Here is a 24119-nt window from a genome sequence, read left to right as displayed (position 1 = left end):
TATTGAAAGGAAAAACCAAAAACCTGCAGACACTAGGCCCTCCGTGGAATGAGTTTGACACCCCTGTCTTACAGGCATTGGTGTGTGATAATTAATACACAAGAAACAAAATTATTTTAAAAACTCAGTAACTATTTCTGTATTAATGTACAACCGTTGAAAATTACAGCATTTTTAAAATTGTCCATTTCTTAAACGATCTAACTATCAACAGCCATTTCCAGAAAAAGGTGAACAATGTGAGAAGAAAAAAGTAGAAGGATGGTGGGACCGCGTGGGAGGCAAATTAAGAATGTTTTATTTTCTGAAGAGTGTGTGTGTGTGTGTGTGTGTGTGTGTGTGTGTGTGTGTGTGTGTGTGTGTGTGTGTGTGTGTGTGTGTGTGTGCGCGCGCAAGCATGCGCATGCTTTCTCATTTCATGGTGTAGTGTGTATGAATGTGGCATTGTTGACAGATCTAAATGGGGGGGGGGCGTGCCATTCTGAGACCCTGTAGCAGACAAATAGAGCACTTAATGAAGGAGGGAGCTGCTGGTGCTTTGCAGTAGGATGGTAACTTCAGGTGTCGTGAAAATCCTTCAGCAGCGTGCGTCTCCTCTGCTCAGCAATGTGCATCTGATTCTCCAGATCCTGAGAGAAACAGGGTCATGAATGACTTATGAAGGAGTTAAATTCTTCACACAAGGGTCTAATAAACTAATACACTGCAACATTTTTTTGGTCCTTCTGATTTCCCAAGACATGCCAATACCCCTCAACTCCCCTGTGCTCCCAGCCAATGCAAGTCCCAATCTGGAAACCTCTATATCCCCACAAACCTCCCAAACCCCCCTCTTTCTTACCCCTCGGTCATTGGCGCTCAACTCCCCCTCACTCCCTCTCTCGTAGGTGTCTGCTCGCTCCACCTTCCAAGACAGGTTCTCAATCTCTGCCTCAAGCTGGGCCTGCTGGTACTCAAACTGAATAGGATAGAAAAACACATTCATTTCAGACAGCATGTTTGATATGTCATAAGTAACATCAGCAACTAGCGGCACCCTGTCCGTTCATTTATGGATCTGATCAATTCAATTTCATCTTTGTGGACTGCAACCATCACAGAATCGTTCACTCTAACTCCCCTGCAAAGCACAAATTCATACTGCTAATAAGCTATTATTTTGCTCACTGCTAAATGTCATCCTGTGTGTGCAATACTGAAAATGTTGTTACAAATTTAAGTAGGTGTACAGAGCCGTGGCGGAGTGGTAACTCTCCCAGCACATATGTGACTCCTCGCCAGAGACAAGTTGACCCTCGTTTTCTCCCCTCTTTACCTCTGTATCCCCTTGTAATTTATAAACTTTCTAAATAAAAGCTTTAAAAATGTGAGTGGAATTCCCCTCTTTTTTACATTTAACCCCCTTTTCCCCCCAATTTGTGGTATCCAATTGCTAGTAATTACTATCTTGTCTCATCGCTACAACTCCCGTACGGGCTCGGGAGAGATGAGGGTCGAAAGCCATGCGTCCTCCGAAACACAACCCAACCGCACTGCTTCTTAACACAGCGCGCCTCCAACCCGGAAGCCAGCCGCACCAATGTGTCGGAGGAAACACCGTGCACCTGGCCCCCTTGGTTAGCTCGCACTGCGCCCAGCCCGCCACAGGAGTCGCTCGTGCGCGATGAGACAAGGATATCCCTACCGGCCAAACCCTACCGGCGAACCCAGAGTCTCTGGTGGCGCAGCGATGCAGTGCCCTAGACCACTGCGCCATCCGGGAGGCCTGAATTCCCCTCTTAAAGCAATTATGTCCATGTAAATAATTAGAATACTTAATACTTTTGAATCCCCAGGTGGCACCTTGTGTGACCATAAGTCTATGCGGCCAGGCGCAGTAAAATCATTTGGTTGCAAAGGTTACTGGCCTGCCCTACACAATATAAATACTATTGTGATGAATAAATGCCTTGGTTCACTATTGTGATGCATAATGCTGCATTCAAGTGCTATCGGAAACTCGGAACCTCCGAGTTCAAATGAATGTAAATTATTTGCATAGAGCGTCCTATTGGTTGGTTCTGGTACATAAGTGGGAAACAGATTGTTTCCATAACGAGCTGCCAAGTCAAATTTCTGAGTTTCTTAGTTCCGACTAGCAACTGAACGCAGCATAATTGCAATGGTAATTTGGAATGTTCAGTCAATGAGTATTATGGGTAATGTAGTCATTCTACAGTTTCCAAATTGGCCTACAATTGCCTACATCATATGCATTGTGACAGCACGATCTCCCACAGCAACGAACATTCTGAAAACACAAAAACCGGGAAAATAAACAAAAATACAAAACACAGCGGAATATAAAATGGCCAGTAGCATGTAACAGGACGACGTGCCCCCCCCCCCCCCCCCCCCGCCTTATAAATCAGTGCTAAATTGTAAGGGGATACCCCCCCCCCCCCGCAGTTGTGGCATAAGGTATTATAATATAGATAATTAGCATTTGACTAGATATTTAATATAGTTTAGTAAGCCTTTGTTAGCTTATACTACTGACACACACACAGAACAAGACAGGATTCTCACCAGTTTTTTGCGAGGACCAGACTCCATGTAGTAGGCGTAGGGGTAAGTATACTGCAGTGTGTAGCGACACTGTGGGACAAACAGATAAGAGATAAGCAAGACTTGCTATTGGTTTAAGCACAGTGTAGTAGGTCAAATAAGTACCCAGATACTCCTTTCACACCATAATGCCAATCTGAACCAAACTGTGCTGCCTCAATTACATACTAATTTGTAGTGTGAAAAGCCCTATACATTCCCGTGTTAATGTGTGTGTTTTTTCCTTTGTGTGTGACTGAGGCAGGCAGGGGCAGTAATACCTTGGCCAGCAGCTTGGCAGCGTTCTGCAGGTACTGCCAGTCTATCCAGGTGCCCAGGTTGTTCATCACCCGCTCTTGGATCTTCTCCTGGATCCGCTGGTATGTCTGAGCCTCCAGCTGGAGACTCTTATTGTGGTTCTCCCACTAAAGAGACAAACACACAGTCACAGTCTGGACTGGAGAAACAGTAAAAAAACATGACAAAATGTAATAAAATAAAACACGACATACCTTCAAGAAAGTCACATACTTAGAGGTCGACCGATTATGATATTTCAACGTCAATACCGATTATTGGAGGACAGAAAAAGACGATGCCGATTAATCGGCCGATTTATAAAAATAAATAAAAATGTTATACACTGCTCAAAAAAATAAAGGGAACACATAAACAACACAATGTAACTCCAAGTCAATCACACTTCTGTGAAATCAAACTGTCCACTTAGGAAGCAACACTGATTGACAAAACATTTCACATGCTGTTGTGCAAATGGAATAGACAAAAGGTGGAAATTATAGGCAATTAGCAAGACACCCCCAAAAAAGGAGTGATTCTGCAGGTGGTGACCACAGACCACTTCTCAGTTCCTATGCTTCCTGGCTGATGTTTTGGTCACTTTTGAATGCTGGCAGTGCTTTCACTCTAGTGGTAGCATGAGACGGAGTCTACAACCCACACAAGTGGCTCAGGTAGTGCAGCTCATCCAGGATGGCACATCAATGCGAGCTGTGGCAAGAAGGTTTGCTGTGTCTGTCAGCGTAGTGTCCAGAGCATGGAGGCGCTACCAGGAGACAGGCCAGTACAGCAGGAGACGTGGAGGAGGCCGTAGGAGGGAAACAACCCAGCAGCAGGACCGCTACCTCCGCCTTTGTGCAAGGAGGAGCAGGTGGAGCACTGCCAGAGCCCTGCAAAATGACCTCCAGCAGGCCACAAATGTGCATGTGTCTGCTCAAACGGTCAGAAACAGACTCCATGAGGGTGGTATGAGGGCCCGACGTCCACAGGTGGGGGTTGTGCTTACAGCCCAACACCGTGCAGGACGTTTGGCATTTGCCAGAGAACACCAAGATTGGTAAATTCGCCACTGGCGCACTGTGCTCTTCACAGATGAAAGCAGGTTCACACTGAGCACATGAGCACATGTGACAGACATGATAGAGTCTGGAGACACCGTGGAGAACGTTCTGCTGCCTGCAACATCCTCCAGCATGACCGGTTTGGCGGTGGGTCAGTCATGGTGTGGGGTGGCATTTCTTTGGGGGGCCGCACAGCCCTCCATGTGCTCGCCAGAGGTAGCCTGACTGCCATTAGGTACCGAGATGAGATCCTCAGACCCCTTGTGAGACCATATGCTGGTGCGGTTGGCCCTGGGTTCCTCCTAATGCTAGACAATGCTAGACCTCATGTGGCTGGAGTGTGTCAGCAGTTCCTGCAAGAGGAAGGCATTGATGCTATGGACTGGCCCGCCTGTTCCCCAGACCTGAATCCAATTGAGCACATCTGGGACATCATGTCTCGCTCCATCCACCAACGCCACGTTGCACCACAGACTGTCCAGGAAATGGCGGATGCTTTAGTCCAGGTCTGGGAGGAGATCCCTCAGGAGACCATCCGCCACCTCATCAGGAGCATGCCCAGGCGTTGTAGGGAGGTCATACAGGCACGTGGAGGCCACACACACTACTGAGCCTCATTTTGACTTGTTTTAAGGACATTACATCAAAGTTGGATCAGCCTGTAGTGTGGTTTTCCACTTTAATTTTGAGTGTGACTCCAAATCCAGACCTCCATGGGTTGATAAATTTAATTTCCATTGATCATTTTTGTGTGATTTTGTTGTCAGCACATTCAACTATGTAAAGAAAAAAAAATATTTAATAAGAATAGTTCATTCATTCAGATCTAGGATGTGTTATTTTAGTTTTCCCTTTATTTTTTTGAGCAGTGTATATCTTACACACACATTTTTGTAATAATGACAACTGCAACAATACTGAATGAACAATGAACACTTATTTTAACTTAATATAATACATAAATACACACACAGCTCTGAAGTGACAATGATACTTAAGAGTCTGCTTAGGAGACAAATACTCTCAACTGTTTGAATAAAAATAGAGTTTAAGTTACCTGTGATGAATGTTGAAAACAAAAACTGTCATTTCTATATGCAGGAAATCCTATTTTAATAATGGGCATGGTAAGAATTGACGACCAAAGTGCGAGTCATAATTCCCATGACACCTTCTAGCAAAATCTGAAAAGCGGTTCCTTCATTTATTCCATAGGATATTTTTTAGATTCACTTAAAATAAGGTCTGTGTTTCGTGTAGGCTTACACCACCTTGCCAATTTTATAACTGTGTAGATATCCATAGGACAAGGTAACTGATCAATATTGGCTAAATATAAGCAAAGATCATTTTTTTTGTAGAGTGGATTTATGAAAATATGTTGACAAACGTTACCTTATCCTAGTGAGATTTACACAGGTATCAAAACGTTGAGGCGGTTAAAGCCTGCACGAAACACAGACCTTATTTGAAGTAGATCAAGACATTCTCTATGGAAGACATGAACGGTAAAATAACGAAGGAATCCCTGTCAAGTTCAGCCGCAAGTTATTACAGGAATTATAACGCGTCGACTATTTCTCTCTAAACCATATACCTTTGACTAATCCGGAAACTATCACCTCAAAAACAAAACGTTTATTCCATTCCGTATTTTATCTAACGGGTGGCATCCATGAGTCTAAATATCCCTGTTACATTGCACAACCTTCAATGTTGTCATAATTACGTAAAATTCTGGCAAATTAGTTCGCAAAGAGCCAGGCGGCCCAAACTGTTGCATATACCCTGACTCTGCGTGCAATGAACGCAAGAGAAATGACACAATTTCACCTGGTTAATATTGCCTGCTAACCTGGATTTCTTTTAGCTAAATATGCAGGTTTAAAAATATATACTTGTGTATTGATTTTAAGAAAGGCATTGATGTTTATGGTTAAGTACACATTGGAGCAATGACAGTCATTGATTGATTGTTTTTTTATAAGATAAGTTTAATGCTAGCTAGCAATTTACCTTAGCTTACTGCATTCACGGCACAGGCAGGCTCCTCGTGGAGTGCAATGTAATCAGTGTTAGAGCATTGGACTAGTTAACTGTAAGGTTGCAAGATTGAATCCCCCGAGCTGACAAGGTTAAAAATCTGTCTTTCTGCCCCTGAACGATGCAGAACGTTACTAGGCCGTCATTGAAAATAAGAATGTGTTCTTAACTGACTTGCCTAGTTAAATAAAGGTGTAAATATATATAATAATAATAATAATAATTCGGCGCCCAAAAATACCGATTTCCGATTGTTATGAAAACTTGAAATCGGCCCCGATTTAATCGGTTGACCTCTAATACTTAGAGCATGTTCTGGGTGATTCTGAGAGGTATCTCAGTGTTAATTTGTCATGATGTCATTGCTTGTAACATTCACAGATTTGTTTTTAACATGAGGTATTTCACATGTATGGGAGATTTAGATCATGGGAACTCAAAGTACCTAGAAGTACAAGAGAATGTGAAGACTACTTATGTGTAAGTATGTGTGACTGAGGAACATGCATGTATATACTATCCTTGAAAGTGCACAGTATGTATTAATATAATATTTTATTCTACATTATATGGCTCTGGTTGACATTACAGGTGCTGATGGTGGTGGAGCCAAGTACTAAACAAACCACAGGCCACCTGATTGACACAGTTACTCTGGCCACGCAGTTATTTGATGTCGTTAATGTCATCTATTTACATTAAACAGCTTGATACTTCAGAAAGGTTAACTTAATTCCACATAATACTCAGTGTGAGCAGAAGTTTGACTGTCAGTGATAGTAGCATGTTTGTGTGTATGCATCTCACCCTCTCAAAGTAGAAGAGGTATTTCTTGAGGGCCTCTCTGGCCTGTGCCTGCTGGCTCTGGTTGACGATGTCTGGGTTCTCCTTGTAGCGACTGCACTCATAGTACTCACTGCCATGGGTCTTCCAGTCCCCCAGACACATCCAGCAGAAGTCTACACACACAGTGATGCTGACATTAGTGAAAAAAACAATATGATATGAATGTCAAAATGGGTTACATATGGCTGGAGTCAGTTGAACTGACAAATGATGATCGGTAGAAAAGCTAATTAGGTGTAAAGCTGTAAGTAGCTGTATAATTGGATACATACCGTGTTTGCACTTGGAGCATTGCTGAAACAGACAGAGGAAACGCAACATCAGTCATCTAGCAGCTCTAACATTACATAGAATATCATTCAATGACGTTAGAATCAATTAGTATTTCAAAGTGTCTGGTCTGAATAAAGAAAGGAGCTAAAGCATTACTGAAATCTTCAGTTTATAGCCCGGCAAGAAAGCAGTAGGCAGTCTCTCTCTTAAGGGGAATTCTAATCGGGCAAATTGTATTTGAATAATTCTGATGTCATAAGATGGAGGTTGTCCTGCAGTTGTCTAGCTAGCTGTCTGATTCATTTAAAGCCTGATTAAATAGAGACCATATAAAGAACATGTATAGTTTGAAATGACTTTAAAAGTGCCAGAGATTTAGAGAACACTAATACAAATGTCAATATGCCCATAGTTGGCATAACCTTAAGATAATGCTGGATTCCATCCTCACTCACCATGTGATTGCAGCCTCCATTCTTCTCAATGCAGATATTGCACTTAGGACACTGAAAAATACACACTATTAAACATTATGTACAAAAGCAAAGGAAAATATTGGAAAATCACACAATTGCTTTAATTGTGTGTGTGTGTGTGTGTGTGCAGTCTTACATCTTTAGTGTGTGCACTGATGTAGTTGGCGGTCTCTGAATCATCTGCACATTTGGTTAGCCACCTTCGGATGGTTGGGCAGTCTGTTGGGGCGTGGTACATGATCCGGCATTTGAAACTGAGGGCGGGTGTAGTGAGAAACATTAAAAAGGGCATCCGCAGGGAGTCAATGATATGATCAGTGCATATGTTCATCTGACATGATGCATATTATTTGACACCTTGTGCACTAATCTGTGCGTGAGAGCTGTATGCGCGGGCATCTGTGCGTGAGAGCTGTATGCGCGGGCATCTGTGCGTGAGAGCTGTATGCGCGGGCATCTGTGCGTGAGAGCTGTATGCGCGGGCATCTGTGCGTGAGAGCTGTATGCGCGGGCATCTGTGCGTGAGAGCTGTATGCGCGGGCATCTGTGCGTGAGAGCTGTATGCGCGGGCATCTGTGCGTGAGAGCTGTATGCGCGGGCATCTGTGCGTGAGAGCTGTATGCGCGGGCATCTGTGCGTGAGAGCTGTATGCGCGGGCATCTGTGCGTGAGAGCTGTATGCGCGGGCATCTGTGCGTGAGAGCTGTATGCGCGGGCATCTGTGCGTGAGAGCTGTATGCGCGGGCATCTGTGCGTGAGAGCTGTATGCGCGGGCATCTGTGCGTGAGAGCTGTATGCGCGGGCATCTGTGCGTGAGAGCTGTATGCGCGGGCATCTGTGCGTGAGAGCTGTATGCGCGGGCATCTGTGCGTGAGAGCTGTATGCGCGGGCATCTGTGCGTGAGAGCTGTATGCGCGGGCATCTGTGCGTGAGAGCTGTATGCGCGGGCATCTGTGCGTGAGAGCTGTATGCGCGGGCATCTGTGCGTGAGAGCTGTATGCGCGGGCATCTGTGCGTGAGAGCTGTATGCGCGGGCATCTGTGCGTGAGAGCTGTATGCGCGGGCATCTGTGCGTGAGAGCTGTATGCGCGGGCATCTGTGCGTGAGAGCTGTATGCGCGGGCATCTGTGCGTGAGAGCTGTATGCGCGGGCATCTGTGCGTGAGAGCTGTATGCGCGGGCATCTGTGCGTGAGAGCTGTATGCGCGGGCATCTGTGCGTGAGAGCTGTATGCGCGGGCATCTGTGCGTGAGAGCTGTATGCGCGGGCATCTGTGCGTGAGAGCTGTATGCGCGGGCATCTGTGCGTGAGAGCTGTATGCGCGGGCATCTGTGCGTGAGAGCTGTATGCGCGGGCATCTGTGCGTGAGAGCTGTATGCGCGGGCATCTGTGCGTGAGAGCTGTATGCGCGGGCATCTGTGCGTGAGAGCTGTATGCGCGGGCATCTGTGCGTGAGAGCTGTATGCGCGGGCATCTGTGCGTGAGAGCTGTATGCGCGGGCATCTGTGCGTGAGAGCTGTATGCGCGAGCCTCTGTGCGTGTCTCACCAGAAGACCTCATTGCAGCGGATGCACTGTACTCTGCGGGCCCGTGGCTCCTGCACTTGGATGACGATGGGGCAGTCTGCCCCTGGACACAGCTGCAGCTGGAAGTGGCTCTGAAGGAGGGAGAGACTGGGCCTTACCGGCAGTGCCTAGAAACTGACTGGGCCTTACTCACTGTTACAGACATGTTCAATAAGTAGAGAGCACTTGATAAACATGCACACACTAGCTAAATGACAGAAATGAAGATGTTGATTGTAAAAAATAATGATTAAAGCAGTGTATGCGGACAGTGTGGTTGTTCACTGTTTCCTGTCCAAGAACAAAAGGTGCAGTGAGAGACAAAGGCAAACTGGGAGAGACTAATAGAAAAAGGGCAGACTGAGTGGGAAGCACCAACAAGCAGCCAGCCAGACCACCAGAGGGACACGCAAAGACTTGTACCTCCACATAGTCCCTGAAGAGGTAGCGTCTATATTTGTCCTTCAGCTCCTCACCAGGCAGCAGTGGGAGCACAAAGTCCTCTGGCGTTTGGAGGGAACAATCCTGAGCCATACAGGAGATACCTGCACACACAGACAAACACACACATCATTTGAACGTTTGAAGATGATGCATACACACAGAGCATTAAAAAAATATGATCTGGGAGAAACACAGGCATAACATTTTTTAATTTATTACCAAAACATCTAAAGGTAAAAATACATCTGAATCTGATTGCACATAAAAGCTATCAAATACTGGTAAATAAATATCCCACCAGGGGTCCTCTTCAAAGCCTATCACATCACTCCCTTCAAAGGAAGAGCCAGCTCCTGACTTAACACTTTGACAGGTCGTATCATCCCTAGCAGTGCTGCTTACCAACTCCCATCCCATCTTTGACGAGTACAGTGCAATGCTGCTCCCAGCATGTTTTGCAGAAGGAGTGCTGGCAGGGCAGCGCGAGCAGGGCATCCCTCCGAACCAGCTGCAGACAAACCCCACACTGGAGCGACTGAGGGGTCTGGAGACCCACAAAACATTAAAACATACCAATATTACATACCAGTCATTCTCAAATAGTGGCCCAAGTGCCATATCTGGTCAGTGACCTTTAAGTTAGTGTTTAATTCAGAACACCAACACAACTGGAACATTGAGTCGCCTTGCCTTTCCAGATACCACCTTTAACTTTACCCAAATACATTACAGACACACTCACTAAGACAAAAGAGCACTTTTAGTTCTTACAGGAACTGATCTGCAGGTGCTGCTGGGCTGGACCTGGGCCTCAGACAGCAACTGAGATGAGTTGGACTTATATCTGAAAGGCAAAATAAAAATGAGGGCATCAGAAATAGAATTAGTACCAGTATATCACAATATTTGCTATGCATGTCTATGAATATATAAGTGAGTGAGTATGACAATGCATGTGTGCGTTTACCTGTCCAGTATTTGTGACACTTGCCAGTGAAAATGCACAAGGACCAGTTTGGCTACAGCAGGTAAAACCTGTCCAGAGAGGGAGAGAGCAGCATGAGAATCAGAAGGCAGCGTATCAATACAGCTGTTCCCAGCAGGCTGCACACCCTCATCTTCAACTATTTTCATTTACATACTTCTTCAAACTGATAAATACCGAGACGACAAGGAACTCCTATACCTAGATATCATCTCTATCATATCTTGCCACTGATATGGTCAGATTTTTCAGTTCCCCGTTTAATTTGGGCTAATGCACACCTGTTCTGATGCGAATGAATCATGCATGCCCACTAACCTAGGGTCAGATATTTTCACACCTCTAATTGTTATGGTTACAATTGAGGGAATGGTAATCTGATCCTAGATCTGTGGTTAATGGTAACAACTACCCCACAGACAAGCTCAACACCAACCTTCAGGATGGCGGCGATACTGTTGACCTCCTTGCAGAGCACCTTCTGGATCTCACTGTAGGTGAGGCAGGTGAACTGGTACTCCTCTGGGTCAAACGAGTCAGCCCCCTGCTGCTCCATGTCTCCGGCCACGCCGTCGTAGTAGTCCACTATGTCCCCCTGGTCCTCATCGTCACCCCCGTCGTCATCCTCGTCCTCCTCCTCCGAGTTGACCCCGAAGTCATCCTCATTGCTGTCAGAGGCCTGGCTGTTCATGTCCACAGACATTCCCCGGCAGAGCCTCTCTCTCTCTGGGACTGACTGACAGCTCTCCGGCCGTCAGCGCCACCGGGGGAACTACAGCTCCCAGAGAACAAGGTTCCACAGACTAGCCCAACACCACTCAGCAGCAACGGAAGAAGCAGAAGAAGTTACACTCCCCGTCTTTCATGAGGAACCGACGAGGTGGATGGTCTGAGAGGACACAAAGAACTGTAGAAAAGGAGGGAGGGATGAAAGGGGAAAAATATAATGGGTTAGCTGTTGCAAAAAAAACAGATAATGGTTGAGTGTTACTTTAAAAGAGATTTATAAGGAAATCAAGTTCCATGATCTAGAAGAACTGGGTCAGGGAGGAGAGATGGCTTGCCAGGCATGGTGTTCATTCATCTAAATCTTCTGTACTTAGATTAATGTAACTTGTACTCCAGTCAAGTTTTCTCCCTGCACAAGACAGAGCAGTCTGCACTAATACCCAGCCACTGAGTAGAGATCTGGTAAAACTTCTCTCCAACCAAAGCTTCAGATATACTCTTCAGATCTTCCATTACCCCTAGCACTTTCTTTTAGTTGTACTGTACACTAGACAAACAGTAAGTAAACACGTGTGGGATACAAAGCATGAGTAACAGCTTAATGCAGAAGTTTAAAGGATTAGCTACATGACAATGTTTTACAGTACAGACAAGTTGGTAGGACAGTAAACATGAGCAGCTGCGTGACACAGAGTCCAGCTAGCCATAATAATCAAAAACAGGATTATTTAGCCAACCTTGATGTAGTTGGCGGTGTTGTGATTGTAGGTTTCTCTAGGATATCTGATCCTATCCTACAGGTTGTGATGCACGTATGCAGCATTAACATCAAGCCATAAGATCACCACAGTGGGCAGCCAGGAGTTGTAATATGTGACTTGCAAAATCGACCTGGCCCCAGGTCAGTGCCAGACGCTTGTTTGCATTCCCTCCACGCTATAAATAGGCACTTATGCAGGGTGACATTCGTAACTTTACATACACTCCCTAAACTTAATTTGGCTCTATACTACAGATTTTGGATTTAAGATCAAATGTTTTAAATGAGGCGACAGTACAGAATGTCACCTTTTATTTGAGGGTATTTTCAAACAGATGTTTTCCTGTTTAGAAATGAATGCCCTTTCATGTAAATAGTCCCCCCCCAGATTTTAAGGTGTCATAGGTATTTGAACAAATTTACTACATTTAGTCAAAAGTTTAGTATTCGGTCCCATATCCCTAACAAGCAATGACTAAAAATCAAGCTTGTGACTCTTCTACCAACTTGTTGAATGGATTTGCAGTTTGTTTAGTTGCGTTTTGGATTATGTTGTGCCCAATAGACATGAATGGTAAATAATGTAGTGTCACTTTTATCGTAAACAAAAAAATGACTTGTTTCTGAACACTTCTACATTAATGTGGATGCCTCCATGATCTACCATTCATTTCTATTGGGCACAACATAATGTTAAACAACCAAAACTAAACACATCCAACAAGTTTCTAGTCACAAGCTTGATGTAGTCATTGCGTTCTAGGAATATGGGTCCAAATACTAAACTTCCAACTAAATGTAACTAGAGGAGTGTAGATTATATAAAATTACTGATATAATTGAAACATTATTTTAAAATTATGTTAAACAATATGAAAATAAATTACAAATGAAAGTTTCAATCAGGGTCCATATCATTTGGATCAAAATAAAACATAATACCAGAGTCTTTCAAATTAACATTAATAGTGGTTTCTTTTAAAATCTTCTAACTCGCTCCAATATCTTCTGACATAAGAACAGTCCCAAAATAAATGGTCAAGAGTCTCTGGGTCACAACCACAAAATACACATTTGTTATCAATAGCTATCGTGAATCTGTGTATAATAAAAGGTCTTTACAGGGTAGATTATATGAATGAGTTTGTATGATACTTCTTTCACCTTATTAGAAATACAATATTTGCCAGACAACAACGAGACTGTCCCAGTTCACTTGTCCTAGGGCTGCATTCCAGTATATTCTAGCAGAGGGAATAAGGGAAAGGGGGATATCTAGTCAGTTGTACTAACGGAATGCATACAACTGAAATGTGTCTTCTGCATTTAACCCAACCCCTCTGAATCAGAGGTGCGGGGGGCTGCCATACAATAGTAACATCTTAGAGTTTTCATACATACATGTATGTATATTATTACATTTATAATGTCAATTCTATCTATCTGAATTGAGGCTTCAAAATCCTCAACAGTTGCACTTGGAGTACTGTTATATTTCCCTAAAAGAAGAAAAGCACCATTAGGGACAGCTCTTACAACTATTTGATACTCCTCAAGAGTGAATGTAACATTATGTATTTATGAATTCTGGATAATCATATTAATCCATCATTATTCAACAATTGTCTAACCCAACACTGTTGTCAAACCAGTTCTGGAAACACACTTATTTTTGTATTTTATTTCTTTATTATTCCAGAAAGTACAGTACCATTCAAAAGTTTGGACACACCTACTCAGTCAAGGGTTTCTTTATTGTTACTATTTACTACATTGTAAAATAATAGTGAAGACATCCAAACTATAAAATAACACATATGAAATCATGTAGTAACCAAAAAAAGTGTTAGACAAATCTAAATATATTTTATAATTGAGATTCTTCAAAGTAGCCACCCTTTGCCTTGACAGCTTTGCACACTCTTGGCATTCTCTCACCCAGCTACATGAGATCAACCGACCTCTACCAAATTGAGATGGTTTGGACTGCAGAGTGAAGGAAAAGCAGCCAACAAGTACTCAGCATATTGGGGAACTCCTTCAAGACCATTGGAAAAGCATTCCAGGTGAAGCTGGTTGAGAATGCCAAGAGTGTGCAAAGCTGTCAAGGCAAAGGGTGGCTACTTTGAAGAACCTAAAATATAATGATTTGTTTAACACTTTTTTGGTTACTACATGATTCCACATGTGTAATTTCCTAGTTTGTCTTCACTATTATTCTACAATGTAGAAAATAGTAAAAATAAAGAAACTCTGGAATGAGTAAAATGTGTCCAAACTTTTGACTGGTACTGTATATCTATGTGGGGGAAAGTTGATTCCAAGTTAGAAGTACTTAGAAAGCTTAATAGGGATCTTACCCACATCACCGTTGCATTTGAGTAAAATATCTAGAACACCAATCTGTTGGAATATTTAATTAGGGATTATATTCTAAATGCAATCCTTATTTCTTAAATAGTTTCGTATCCGTTTGATTTTAAACATTATATTAAAGGTTTTTTAAACCCTCCCTCACTTGGGGTGCTAACGTTACATGTTAACGTTAGATAGCAATATGGTAATACACTGGAGGATAACAAAATCAGCTTTCCAACTCAATAGTTTAATAATCCATCAAAAACATATATGCGAGACCTAGACATGGTAAAAAAAAAAAAAACAGCTGTGCCATTGTTCCAGCCTGGAATTATCCACAGCTGATAGCTAGCTAACGAGTCGCTGGAACCCCTTCGCAACCGCCTCTCACACTCTAGGCCGGAGATTGGCATATAAACAAGGCCATCTGGGGATCGTTAACAAACTACTCCGCTTTATCGTTATCATATACCTTCCCACCAAGTACTGCTGTCTATACTTACCTTGCGGACTGCGTTGGGTCGCCTTGCAATTGAAGCCAAACCTGGCTTTACAAAACAGAACCAATTCTTGATCAGCACCCCAAGTTAAGCAGAAGACAGGAAGTACACGAATATTCAGTTTACGCCACTTCCGTGTCGCCAGATATGACAACCATTGGACAGTTCCGTTCTTCAAGACGGGACCCAAATATAAATAGACTGTCTGACATTAGTTTCTGGTGAATTTACAAATTAATCTACATTTAAATAATTTCCCCGTCTTTTAATACCAATACATTTTGCTAACAAGTAGGAGCAGTGCATTAGGACATTGTAAGAACTGTCTCTGGCTAGACTGCACTGCATGAACAAAAGTAATGCAATGTAAAAAAATATATATAGCCTACATGCAGAACACACTGTCATATGAGATCAGTCTGGTTTAAATAATTTCTGTCAGAAGTCAACAACACTCTTCCACTATTTTCTCTGAGTGGCTGGGAATATATTCCAAGCTCTGACGCCTTTGTAAAACTGAGGGTGCATTCTTGGCTGTGTGACTAAGTGGTGGTCCTTGGCTCATTATGGGAAGCCCTGAGCGCCTGTGTAATCCTTGTCTCTGACTCTCAATCTCTGATTGGCTCCATTTATCATTTTAACAAGGATAAAACTTGCTATGATAATGATGATGATGAAATTGATCTTGTGGGCAACTTGATAACTTGAGTCAACACTTTCATTTGGGTCAAACCAATGTGTCCCAAAATATTTGCTATTCATTTCCATTCTTTTAATGCTCTATCAGTTGTAAAATAACAACAATACTGTGACATTTTTTATTTTCATAAAATAATCTTTGAAAAATATTTTTGATACAGAAACATTATTTCTACCAATATAGAGTTGAGACAAACAACTGAGCTCCCCCATTTACGTGCCCGTACAAACATACACACATCAGCAGCTTATTTTTCTCTCTCTAGAGAGATAGGAGTGTATGGGGGGGGGGTCCACCATCTGCAGCAGTACAGGTTTGCGTTTGTGCCAGGCTGCTTTGTAGGTCTTGGTCCACAGGGATTACAATGACCTATATCTCCTGTAAGACATCAGGAACCGAGAACCGAGTATCACGGAACACTAATGTCATTATGACACCCGTCTGTCTGACCTACTTCTGGTCCCGTATTCATAGTGTCTTAAAGTAGGAGTGCTGATTTAGGATCTGGTCCTCCATGTCCATGTAATCTTATTCATTGTGATCTAAAAGGCAAAACAGATTCTAGATCAGCACTGAAACAAATAGTGAATATTGGCTCTGATCCGTTCTAGAAACATGAAGAACACATACTTTCTCAAACGGGACCCTTTTCTCCCGTTTGGTCCCCCTGTGCCACTGTCCTGGGGCCAGGTCTGTGCCAGTGTGGCAGCAGCTGTGTTTGCCCACCCTCCTCGTCCCCCACCTCTTCAGACGACAGACCCTGTCCCCGTTCTGGCTCTTCAGTTGGTCCAGTCCTCCCCTGGCTGTTGGGCCTTTCTTCCCATAGCACCGCTGGAGTGTCTCCCTGATCAGCAGGGCCTTCACCAGCAGAGTCCAGTTAGACACGGCTCTCTTTTCCTGCTTCTGGAAAACACACACAAGATACATGTGAATAAAATATGAGCAGCACTAACATAACAAACATTGTCTGTACTACACTGTAGTATATGTTTAAAAAAGACACCTCCATAAAGAGGATTAATTGCATAAAATATGCATTTAATTAAATACAACTGTACAATACGAGTGGCGGTTACAAAAGGTGAGCTTTGAGCTAATTGTGTTTTCACAAACACATTCAGACACACTATAACTCACCTCTTTCTACTATATCTCTGGATCTCTTGGTCTTCTACCCAAGCTGCTCTCAGGATCTCCTCATGCTCCTCACACACACACACACACAATGTAGCCATCCGTTCTAGAAAATAAACACACAGAAACATACTATGTAAAATCAGCATACATGTCAGAAACAAACAATTTCACAACCATACATATGCACATACAGTCACACAGACAAGGAGAAACATACTCAGCATGAAAGTAGCCACCATGGTGGGAGTTAAAGCCAGCGACAGCAGAGGCACAGTCCATGTCCAGCTTCTTAGCTACTCTTGAGGTTTGGCAGTTGAAGATGGACACAGCCTACTGGCAACATGCAGGGCTTGAACAGGAACATGTTGCCAAAGTCATTACGAGGCACCTGGAGAAAACAAACATACACCTAACTCAATGGTTAATACACTGTAATATACACAAAATTTTATTAGAGAGTAATCATACCCTGCCATCTACAGCTACTGGTGGCTGGTACTCCTCTGTCTGCCATTTCCAAGCAGGGGCATGTCATCTTTGTCCTTCTGCTCTGATGTCATCCTGGCCTTCCGAGAGCGATTCGAACAACCTATCACCATCTCTGTCTCTCTATGTGTGTGTGTGTGTGTGGGGGGGGGGGGGGTTGCTACGGTGTGCCCTAATGAATACGACCCTGCTCACCTTGTAGGGCTTCTCTCCTAGACGGAGGGTGCGTGCCTCCTTCAGCAATGTGTCGTTGGAGTGTAGTGCGTGAATACAGTCCCGGTGGATAACCCAGATGCAAATAAGTACTACTGTATTTCTAATTACTTTTCACAATCAAAAAATATACATTTGTTTTGGATACCAAATGCAATCTCTATGAACACCACAATAATATATTTACATTACCTCCAAAAAAGAACATAATTTCCATTAACTCTACTTTGAAACAATTTTATCATTTTAAACAGCCCTCTATCTAATTCTTTACATTCAAAATCAGTTATGAAAAAATCCCTGTTATGTGTGCTGCTTACCTGGAGTAGATGGGGTCTCCCCTGGAGTACCCCAGGATTGCTGCTGGGGGTGTTAAAGAGCTTCATATCACAGTAGTCTCTTCAGGGCGTACAAGGGGTGGTTTTTGAACTCTGCTATTGATGTGGGCAACGGCTTGTCCAGCAACTTCCCCTGGAGCTAGAGCAGAGAGAGGAGTGTATATGACAAGCTGTATAAATTAAAGTGTGTGGATGTGCGTCTCATTCTCACCTGTTTCCTCCTGGATGTCTCTCTCAGATTCGTCACTTCCCACCACTCCTTGTCCACCTAGCACTTTCTGGTGGAGGTCATTCAGGTGGGGTCGTACTTGCTGCCCAGATCCTTCATGTGACTGTCTCCGTCCACGGCTACCACGTTGGTCATGGGCTAGGTGGCCTGCTTGGAGAACAGTGGCGGCTGCCCCACCCACACACAACCAGCACCCAGTCTTCTCCAGGTAGACCTTTAACCACTTGTCTTCACCCTTCCCCACCTTCCTCCTGGCCGGCTTCATCCCCATCTCCCTCCCAATCCTCATCTTCCTCTTCTGTTTCTTCTTGCCTCCACTACTTCTCTGTGGAGCTGAACACTTGCCTCCTTTCCCTTTCTTGGCCCTGTTGGCTTTGGCTCCTCAGATACCTCGCTGTCCTCCTCATTGGTCAGCTGTAACTCCTCCCGGTCACTGGGTCCCTCCTTTTCACTGCTCTCTTTCTACCTCACCTTCAAGGCTATGCTGCGGCACTTGGGAGTTACTGGGTTTCTGTCCCACTGACAAACCTGTCTCAGTCTCCCCTGACTTTCTTTTTTGCCTTCTTTCCTCCTCTCTTGCCCTTCCCCCCTAAGGTCTCTTGGTCCCTGGGGAGACCTTGGGCTCTGAGGGGATCTCTTTGGGAGGTTTATTCTGTAAGGGACTCTTTCCAGGCAGGCTACCTGAGGCTGCCTTGCTATGAGGAAGAGATTTGGATCAGATAAGGATACACACAGAGCCTGTGAACTATAACAAGGGTATACAGACAACCGCAATGAACACAAGCACACTAATAAATAAAAGGTTTGTTCCACAAATTGGGTGCCTTTTGAGTAGTAACTTTTGATTCCACCTAATTTTATCATTAAGAACACATATTCAACTTCATAAATAAATGTTTTCCCATCTCAAGAGGTTAAATTTAAAAAAAAATCTATAGTATATTAAGTACCAAATAAATTAACGAGTTGACTATTTAACGATAAAACAGACATAAATCCCATTGGGACAGGGGGAATGGAAGATTGTTGTGTGCAACAGGGAGGGGAAATTGAAAGTAAGTTTCACCCAAAAACTTGAATCGTTAAAACATTTCTAGCCTGTCTATCTATGGGTAACACAGGGTTATTATGTTCGACCTGCTCATTTTCCTTCGACCTGCTCATTTTCCCACAAAACATCAGAACATGGTCCAAAAAAAAGAGTAGAACCAGCTCACCTGCTTTTACACTATGATTTGACTATTAGATGTTTAAAAAATATTTTAAAAGGAATAGCTTCACCACATTAAAATGAGAGTTCAGTTCACGTAACAAGGTTGACCTTAAAATGAGGGACAGATGTAAATTAATCACTAATCACATTAAATAAATATTGATCTTGAGAAATGACTGTCAAAGCAACAAAATAACTATGGCTTTACAATAATGGCAACAACTTGGAGAAATGTTGGGATTAAGTGGGTTAAAATCTTCCTAGATTCACAGAGGGTGCATGGAGAGACACGTCAAAATGCGGGATTTTTGCTTTTTAGCAAGTCTTTATTCATGTAAAAAATCTGATTTATTGAATACTCCATGTGGTCTATATTAAAGGGCACTTCATGTAATATAAAAGGCTTTTAAAATCCAATATTGGTGCACAATTTCTACTTAAAAATATCAAAAGGGATGCAAAATGCACTCATTTCATAGAACGACCCAAAAGCCTTCAGTTAGGCTGTACCCTTGGCTGATGGGGGGGCTTCAGTGACAGGGGCTGCAGAGAGAGCAGCAGTCGACAAGAGCTGCAACAACCTAAGCACCAACAGAAACAGCTGGAGGAAACAGACACAAGTGCAGGGGTCAGAGGTCAAAGTTACATCATGCAGGTAAGACAAAGGAAACAGGCTTCAGTTGAGTACCATCAAGCCAAACTAATTTGGGCCTGATTTATGTCTAGAGAGAACAAGTCATACCATAAGAGCCCAAGTTGCTCAAAATAATATGGTCCTCCCTCACAAACATACTCCATTCGCAGTGAGAAAAAAAAATGCAACAGACGAACATGCACAAAAGTTTCTGCAAGGTGCCTTCAGTGTGCAGGATACATGTCACTTCCTGGTGGTCTTTAGCAGTGAGGCTGCCCAGCCTCCTCTCCAGCATGGCCTGTGGTACAAGACTCTCCTCACGGGAAGATCTGGGTTCAGCATGAACATTTCCCCAAACCTGGAGAGAAGGATGACATCAAACAGGATAAAGTACAAAGACAACACATAGACTTAACAACATAGCTAGGTATGATTAAATGAGTCAGGTTTTAAGGGTAAACATAGTTCAGGAATAAGCAGAGAAATAGGTTTCCACACCGTTAAAGCATTCAATCTGTGAAAACATGTATCTGACAGATGCTGGCCCATTAAAACGCATCAGTGACACATTTGAAGCAGGAGTTATTGAAGTCATGCAGTAAGACTCAGAGAGATGCAATTGCAACATTATAAGTCTGCATTTTACATGTAACTGGCAGCCAAACATTTGATATGTTATGTTGTCAGTGTCAAAATGTAGCCTAACTTAGCTAAATGGCAAGATATTTTTCCATGGATGTTTCCTATCAGTATTTCCTCAGTGTTAGCTAGCTAGCCGAGTGTTGTAACTAGTTGGCTAAATGTACCAATACCTTGGTCTTTTTTGGCTCTTAGTCGGCCACCTATGTATTTTGCAACCTGCTTCAGCTTCTTTGTATCGGTCTTCAATGGTGTGTCTGTAGATTCTTTACGCTTGGCAATGGTAACCGAGGCTGCCGAGGGGAGGACGGCTCATAATAATGGAGAGAACAAATGGAATGGCATCAAACACATGGAAAACGCATGGACACCATGTGTTCGGCGTACTTGATAACATTCCACGATTCCGCTCCAGCCATTACCACGAGTCCGTCATCCCCAATTGAGGTGTTACCAACCTCCTCTGGGGCTCACTGTTCCAAAATTAATTGTGTTATTTTTACAGTATTACAGACTCGTGAATGACTGCGTTTCCCATGCACAGGTGTAATTCGTGCGAGAAACCGTGATTATTTTCACAACTTTTCCGAGCATTTCATAATACAGTGGGCAGATTCGATTATACCGAGCCGCAGCACACCAGTCTATGTCCCGTTATTAACCACACTGATAACCCTAATGCCTAACCCTAATCTTAAATTGCGACCAAAAATTATATTTGTAAATGCATTAATTCTAACAATATAGCCATTTTGACTTTTCAGCTGGCATATCGAATGGGAAATCGCTCAGTGCTGCCTCCAGGACAAGACTCATGGAAATAAACGTTAACCTGCACCTGGCTCACGCCCGGGAGGCAGCCAGGTTCCAAAACGAATGCAATCAACTTTTACCCGGTCTAAATTGTGTCCTGTATTATGTCATTCTGTATTATATTTCCTGTTTTGTGTGGACCCCAGGAAGAGTAGCTGCTGCTTTTGCAAGAGCTAATGGGGATCCTAATTAAATACCAAATACCCGGTGCAAAACATGCATATACGAGTTCCCGGTCCAGATTAATCAAATCCCCTCAACGTGCGGCGATTGTTGTGGGTGGGTTTCAGAAAACGTCATATCCGCATCCACTTCCGCTGTGCCATCAGTACTCCCTAGAGAGAGGAACAGAGATGGCCTACAGGCAGGCAGCAGTGCCCTTCACATCAAAACTCAGATTAGTGGTAAAATGGTTGTAAAATAGTCCATATATTACTTTTGGTTGTGTTTTGATCTGAGTTTATTTTGGGGAGAGACTGGGTGGGGGGAGACTGGGTTCCAGACTTGTGTAGGTATATATAATATTTGTTAAATTCACTCAGTGCACATGATTGTAATATGTGGTGGTGATTTGACGAACTATGTGATAAGAACAAGTGTAAAATGCAGTGCACTGTGCATTACTGGGGGTGGCAGTATTGTGCTAACAGGCAGAAAGGTTTTTGCATTTATGGTCTGCACCAGGAAAATCCAAAGGCGGGATAAACTGGTTGACTCCAACGATATGTGTGTGTGAGGGCACAGGAAGGGGTAAATGTCATCACTCTTAACACTTGTTCTATAAAACAGCTAGATGCACGACCCTCTCACCCATTCGATATCACTATATATCTCACTATGCCATGTTTGAGTCTAGTCACAAGACATGTCATCTATTCACTTTACTTGTCAGTGACTGATATTATTGTGATTGTACATTGGCCAAACCACAATCATCTTTCAAAATCAACATGTGAGATTAGACCATAACAAGCTGCAGAGGGGGATATATAAACATATAGCTCTGTATTTGATAAGGTGGCACATTACAGACACACACATACACACACCTCCTCATGGACAAACATACACAATGTTTTCCTGTTGTGGATGTACATCTGGGTGATGGAGCCTGGAGGTATTATGTCACTTCAGGGAGCTGTCTGTGAACTGATAAGAGAGACACATTTCCAGACAGTCTTGATGCAGTAGGAGACAGATCATCATGGGGAGGGGAGAGGAAGTTGAGGGGAGAGGGGGGATTGTATCTGTGGTCCTCTTCTGTGGTCCAGCGTGATATGAGCCCAGCGCACTGCATGGCTTCCGTCCCTATATGAACCCTCAACACAGTCAGATAGGAATAAAAAGCCATACAGTGCAGTGGGCACTCTGAGCAGACTATAAACTACCCATACTCATAACTTACACACAGGCTACGGCTACACAAACAGTGCACACACACACAGGAGTAGTGTAGTAACTACACTATTATAGCAGGTATGGTGCCGCGCTGCACCTAGTGGTAAGGAAAGGTACAGGTGTAGATGAATCCACTTCGGAGCGGGCTGTGAGTTTCCCCCACACCTTCATTCAACACCTTTTTATATTTTTAAATCAAAAGCCCAAGCATGTATAACCTTTTCCGTTTTCACACCAGGTCTCACTGCTACCCCGCTGCACAATGCCAGTTCTGTGTCCGTCGTGGTGCGCAAAGAGGCACCTGTTGTCCTGTCGTAAGTTGACGCTCTCTCCGAGATGTCTGGCCGTTTGCAGGTGAAAGTAGTAATTGTTTTAACTCCCGCTGTCTGTGACTGCCTCTGGTGGCCCCGTTGCTCTCAGCCTCCTTTCTCGAGAGAAAATGCAATGGCATATATTCACCATTGAATCAGATCAAGAATTAAGCTCTCTCAAGGACTATGAAATCAAATAATGCCAAGCATCATCATTATATTTGTCTTTAAATAAAACAAGAAACATCGACAGTGGTCCTTGGATTCCAGCCATATGCTTGTTATGAAACAAATGACAAAATATGTTTTATTCTAGATAAAAAAAATCACACATCAGTTCACCTTTTATAGATCAACATGTGATTTGTAAAAGCTACATAGGCCTAAGTGGTAGGCTAAATGAAAATAGAAAATTCATCCTGAACAAATTAATAATATCCTACCAGTAGAGATTTCCATAACCATAGCGAGCAGTTGAAAGCAGGTGCAATATAACCTAGTGATAAACGGCACAGGCTAACCTACCCTAACCTTAATTTAAAAATATAAACTCCTTCAGCCTCTGTAATTTTTAGACTGCAGACGAGTTGAGATACGATAGTGAAGGGGATGTGGGTTCACTGAGCTGCATCATCCATTCCATGACGCCGGGGATCAAGGTCTCGCCTCCTGAAAAGAACAGCTGCTTTCCCGGCTGCCGTCTGCACCCCGAGAACAGCTACTACCCTTGGACTGGTCACCGGTGAACCACGGCAATAGACCGCCGGCTAGAGTGGCATCCGCAGGTGGATAGGCTATCGCATCTTTTTAACCACCAGTTAGAGGACACCACACACAGTCTAGCCTGGCCGTTGCGCGAAAGCGCAGGAGAAGTTTGAACACATCTGTGCGTATTTCCATTCACTCGCTCAGACAGAGAGGGAGTGGGGAGGGGAAGAACAAAAGCCCCCCAGCGCCGGGGAGCCAATGAGTGGCGAGCACGGGGAATGAAAGGGGACATCATACCTGAGCACGAGACCTCCTCCATTCGAGGGGCTTTGTGCAGCTCTAGAGACGCGTGTTAATAAAGGGTCGTAGAAGCTGA

General features: G+C 43.6%; 1 protein-coding gene and 1 pseudogene across 2 annotated transcripts; both read right to left on the bottom strand.

The window, feature by feature from the left end:
* Positions 1-111: 111 nt before the first annotated feature.
* Positions 112-15047, bottom strand: LOC129860977 (E3 ubiquitin-protein ligase ARIH2-like). Of its 2 annotated transcripts, XM_055931956.1 has the most exons (16): positions 14928-15047; positions 11014-11484; positions 10560-10627; positions 10364-10436; positions 9995-10136; positions 9572-9693; positions 9131-9240; positions 7722-7839; positions 7565-7615; positions 7109-7130; positions 6798-6949; positions 2868-3011; positions 2569-2637; positions 2246-2290; positions 842-958; positions 112-629 (listed from the first exon to the last, which is right to left on the bottom strand). In XM_055931956.1, the coding sequence occupies exons 2-16, from the start codon at positions 11278-11280 to the stop codon at positions 558-560; spliced, it is 1572 nt and encodes a 523-aa protein (XP_055787931.1). In that variant the 5' UTR covers positions 11281-11484; positions 14928-15047; the 3' UTR covers positions 112-557. The 2 variants fall into 2 exon arrangements, with proteins under 2 accessions (XP_055787931.1, XP_055787932.1); XM_055931957.1 differs by lacking the exon at positions 2246-2290 and having other exon boundaries at positions 14928-15046.
* Positions 15048-15728: 681 nt separating this feature from the next.
* Positions 15729-20932, bottom strand: LOC129861453 (DNA repair protein complementing XP-C cells-like; annotated as a pseudogene).
* Positions 20933-24119: the final 3187 nt, after the last annotated feature.

The sequence above is a fragment of the Salvelinus fontinalis genome, chromosome 8 (assembly GCF_029448725.1).
Source record: "Salvelinus fontinalis isolate EN_2023a chromosome 8, ASM2944872v1, whole genome shotgun sequence".
In the NCBI taxonomy this organism is placed as follows: Eukaryota; Metazoa; Chordata; class Actinopteri; order Salmoniformes; family Salmonidae; genus Salvelinus; species Salvelinus fontinalis.
Note: the sequence above shows the minus strand (reverse complement) of the source record. Positions and strands in the feature narration are given on the sequence as shown.

Bases quoted from the DNA above. Each gene is read 5' to 3' on its own strand.
- LOC129860977 (XM_055931956.1), bottom strand. From the start codon at position 11,280: ATGTCTGTGGACATGAACAGCCAGGCCTCTGACAGCAATGAGGATGAC. The intron at 10,628-11,013 runs GTTGGTGTTGAG...CTCTCTGGACAG, and splicing joins GTATCGCCGCCATCCTGAAG to GTTTTACCTGCTGTAGCCAA. The intron at 2,291-2,568 runs GTGAGAATCCTG...TTGTGTTTTCAG, and splicing joins CTGGTCCTCGCAAAAAACTG to AATGTTCGTTGCTGTGGGAG.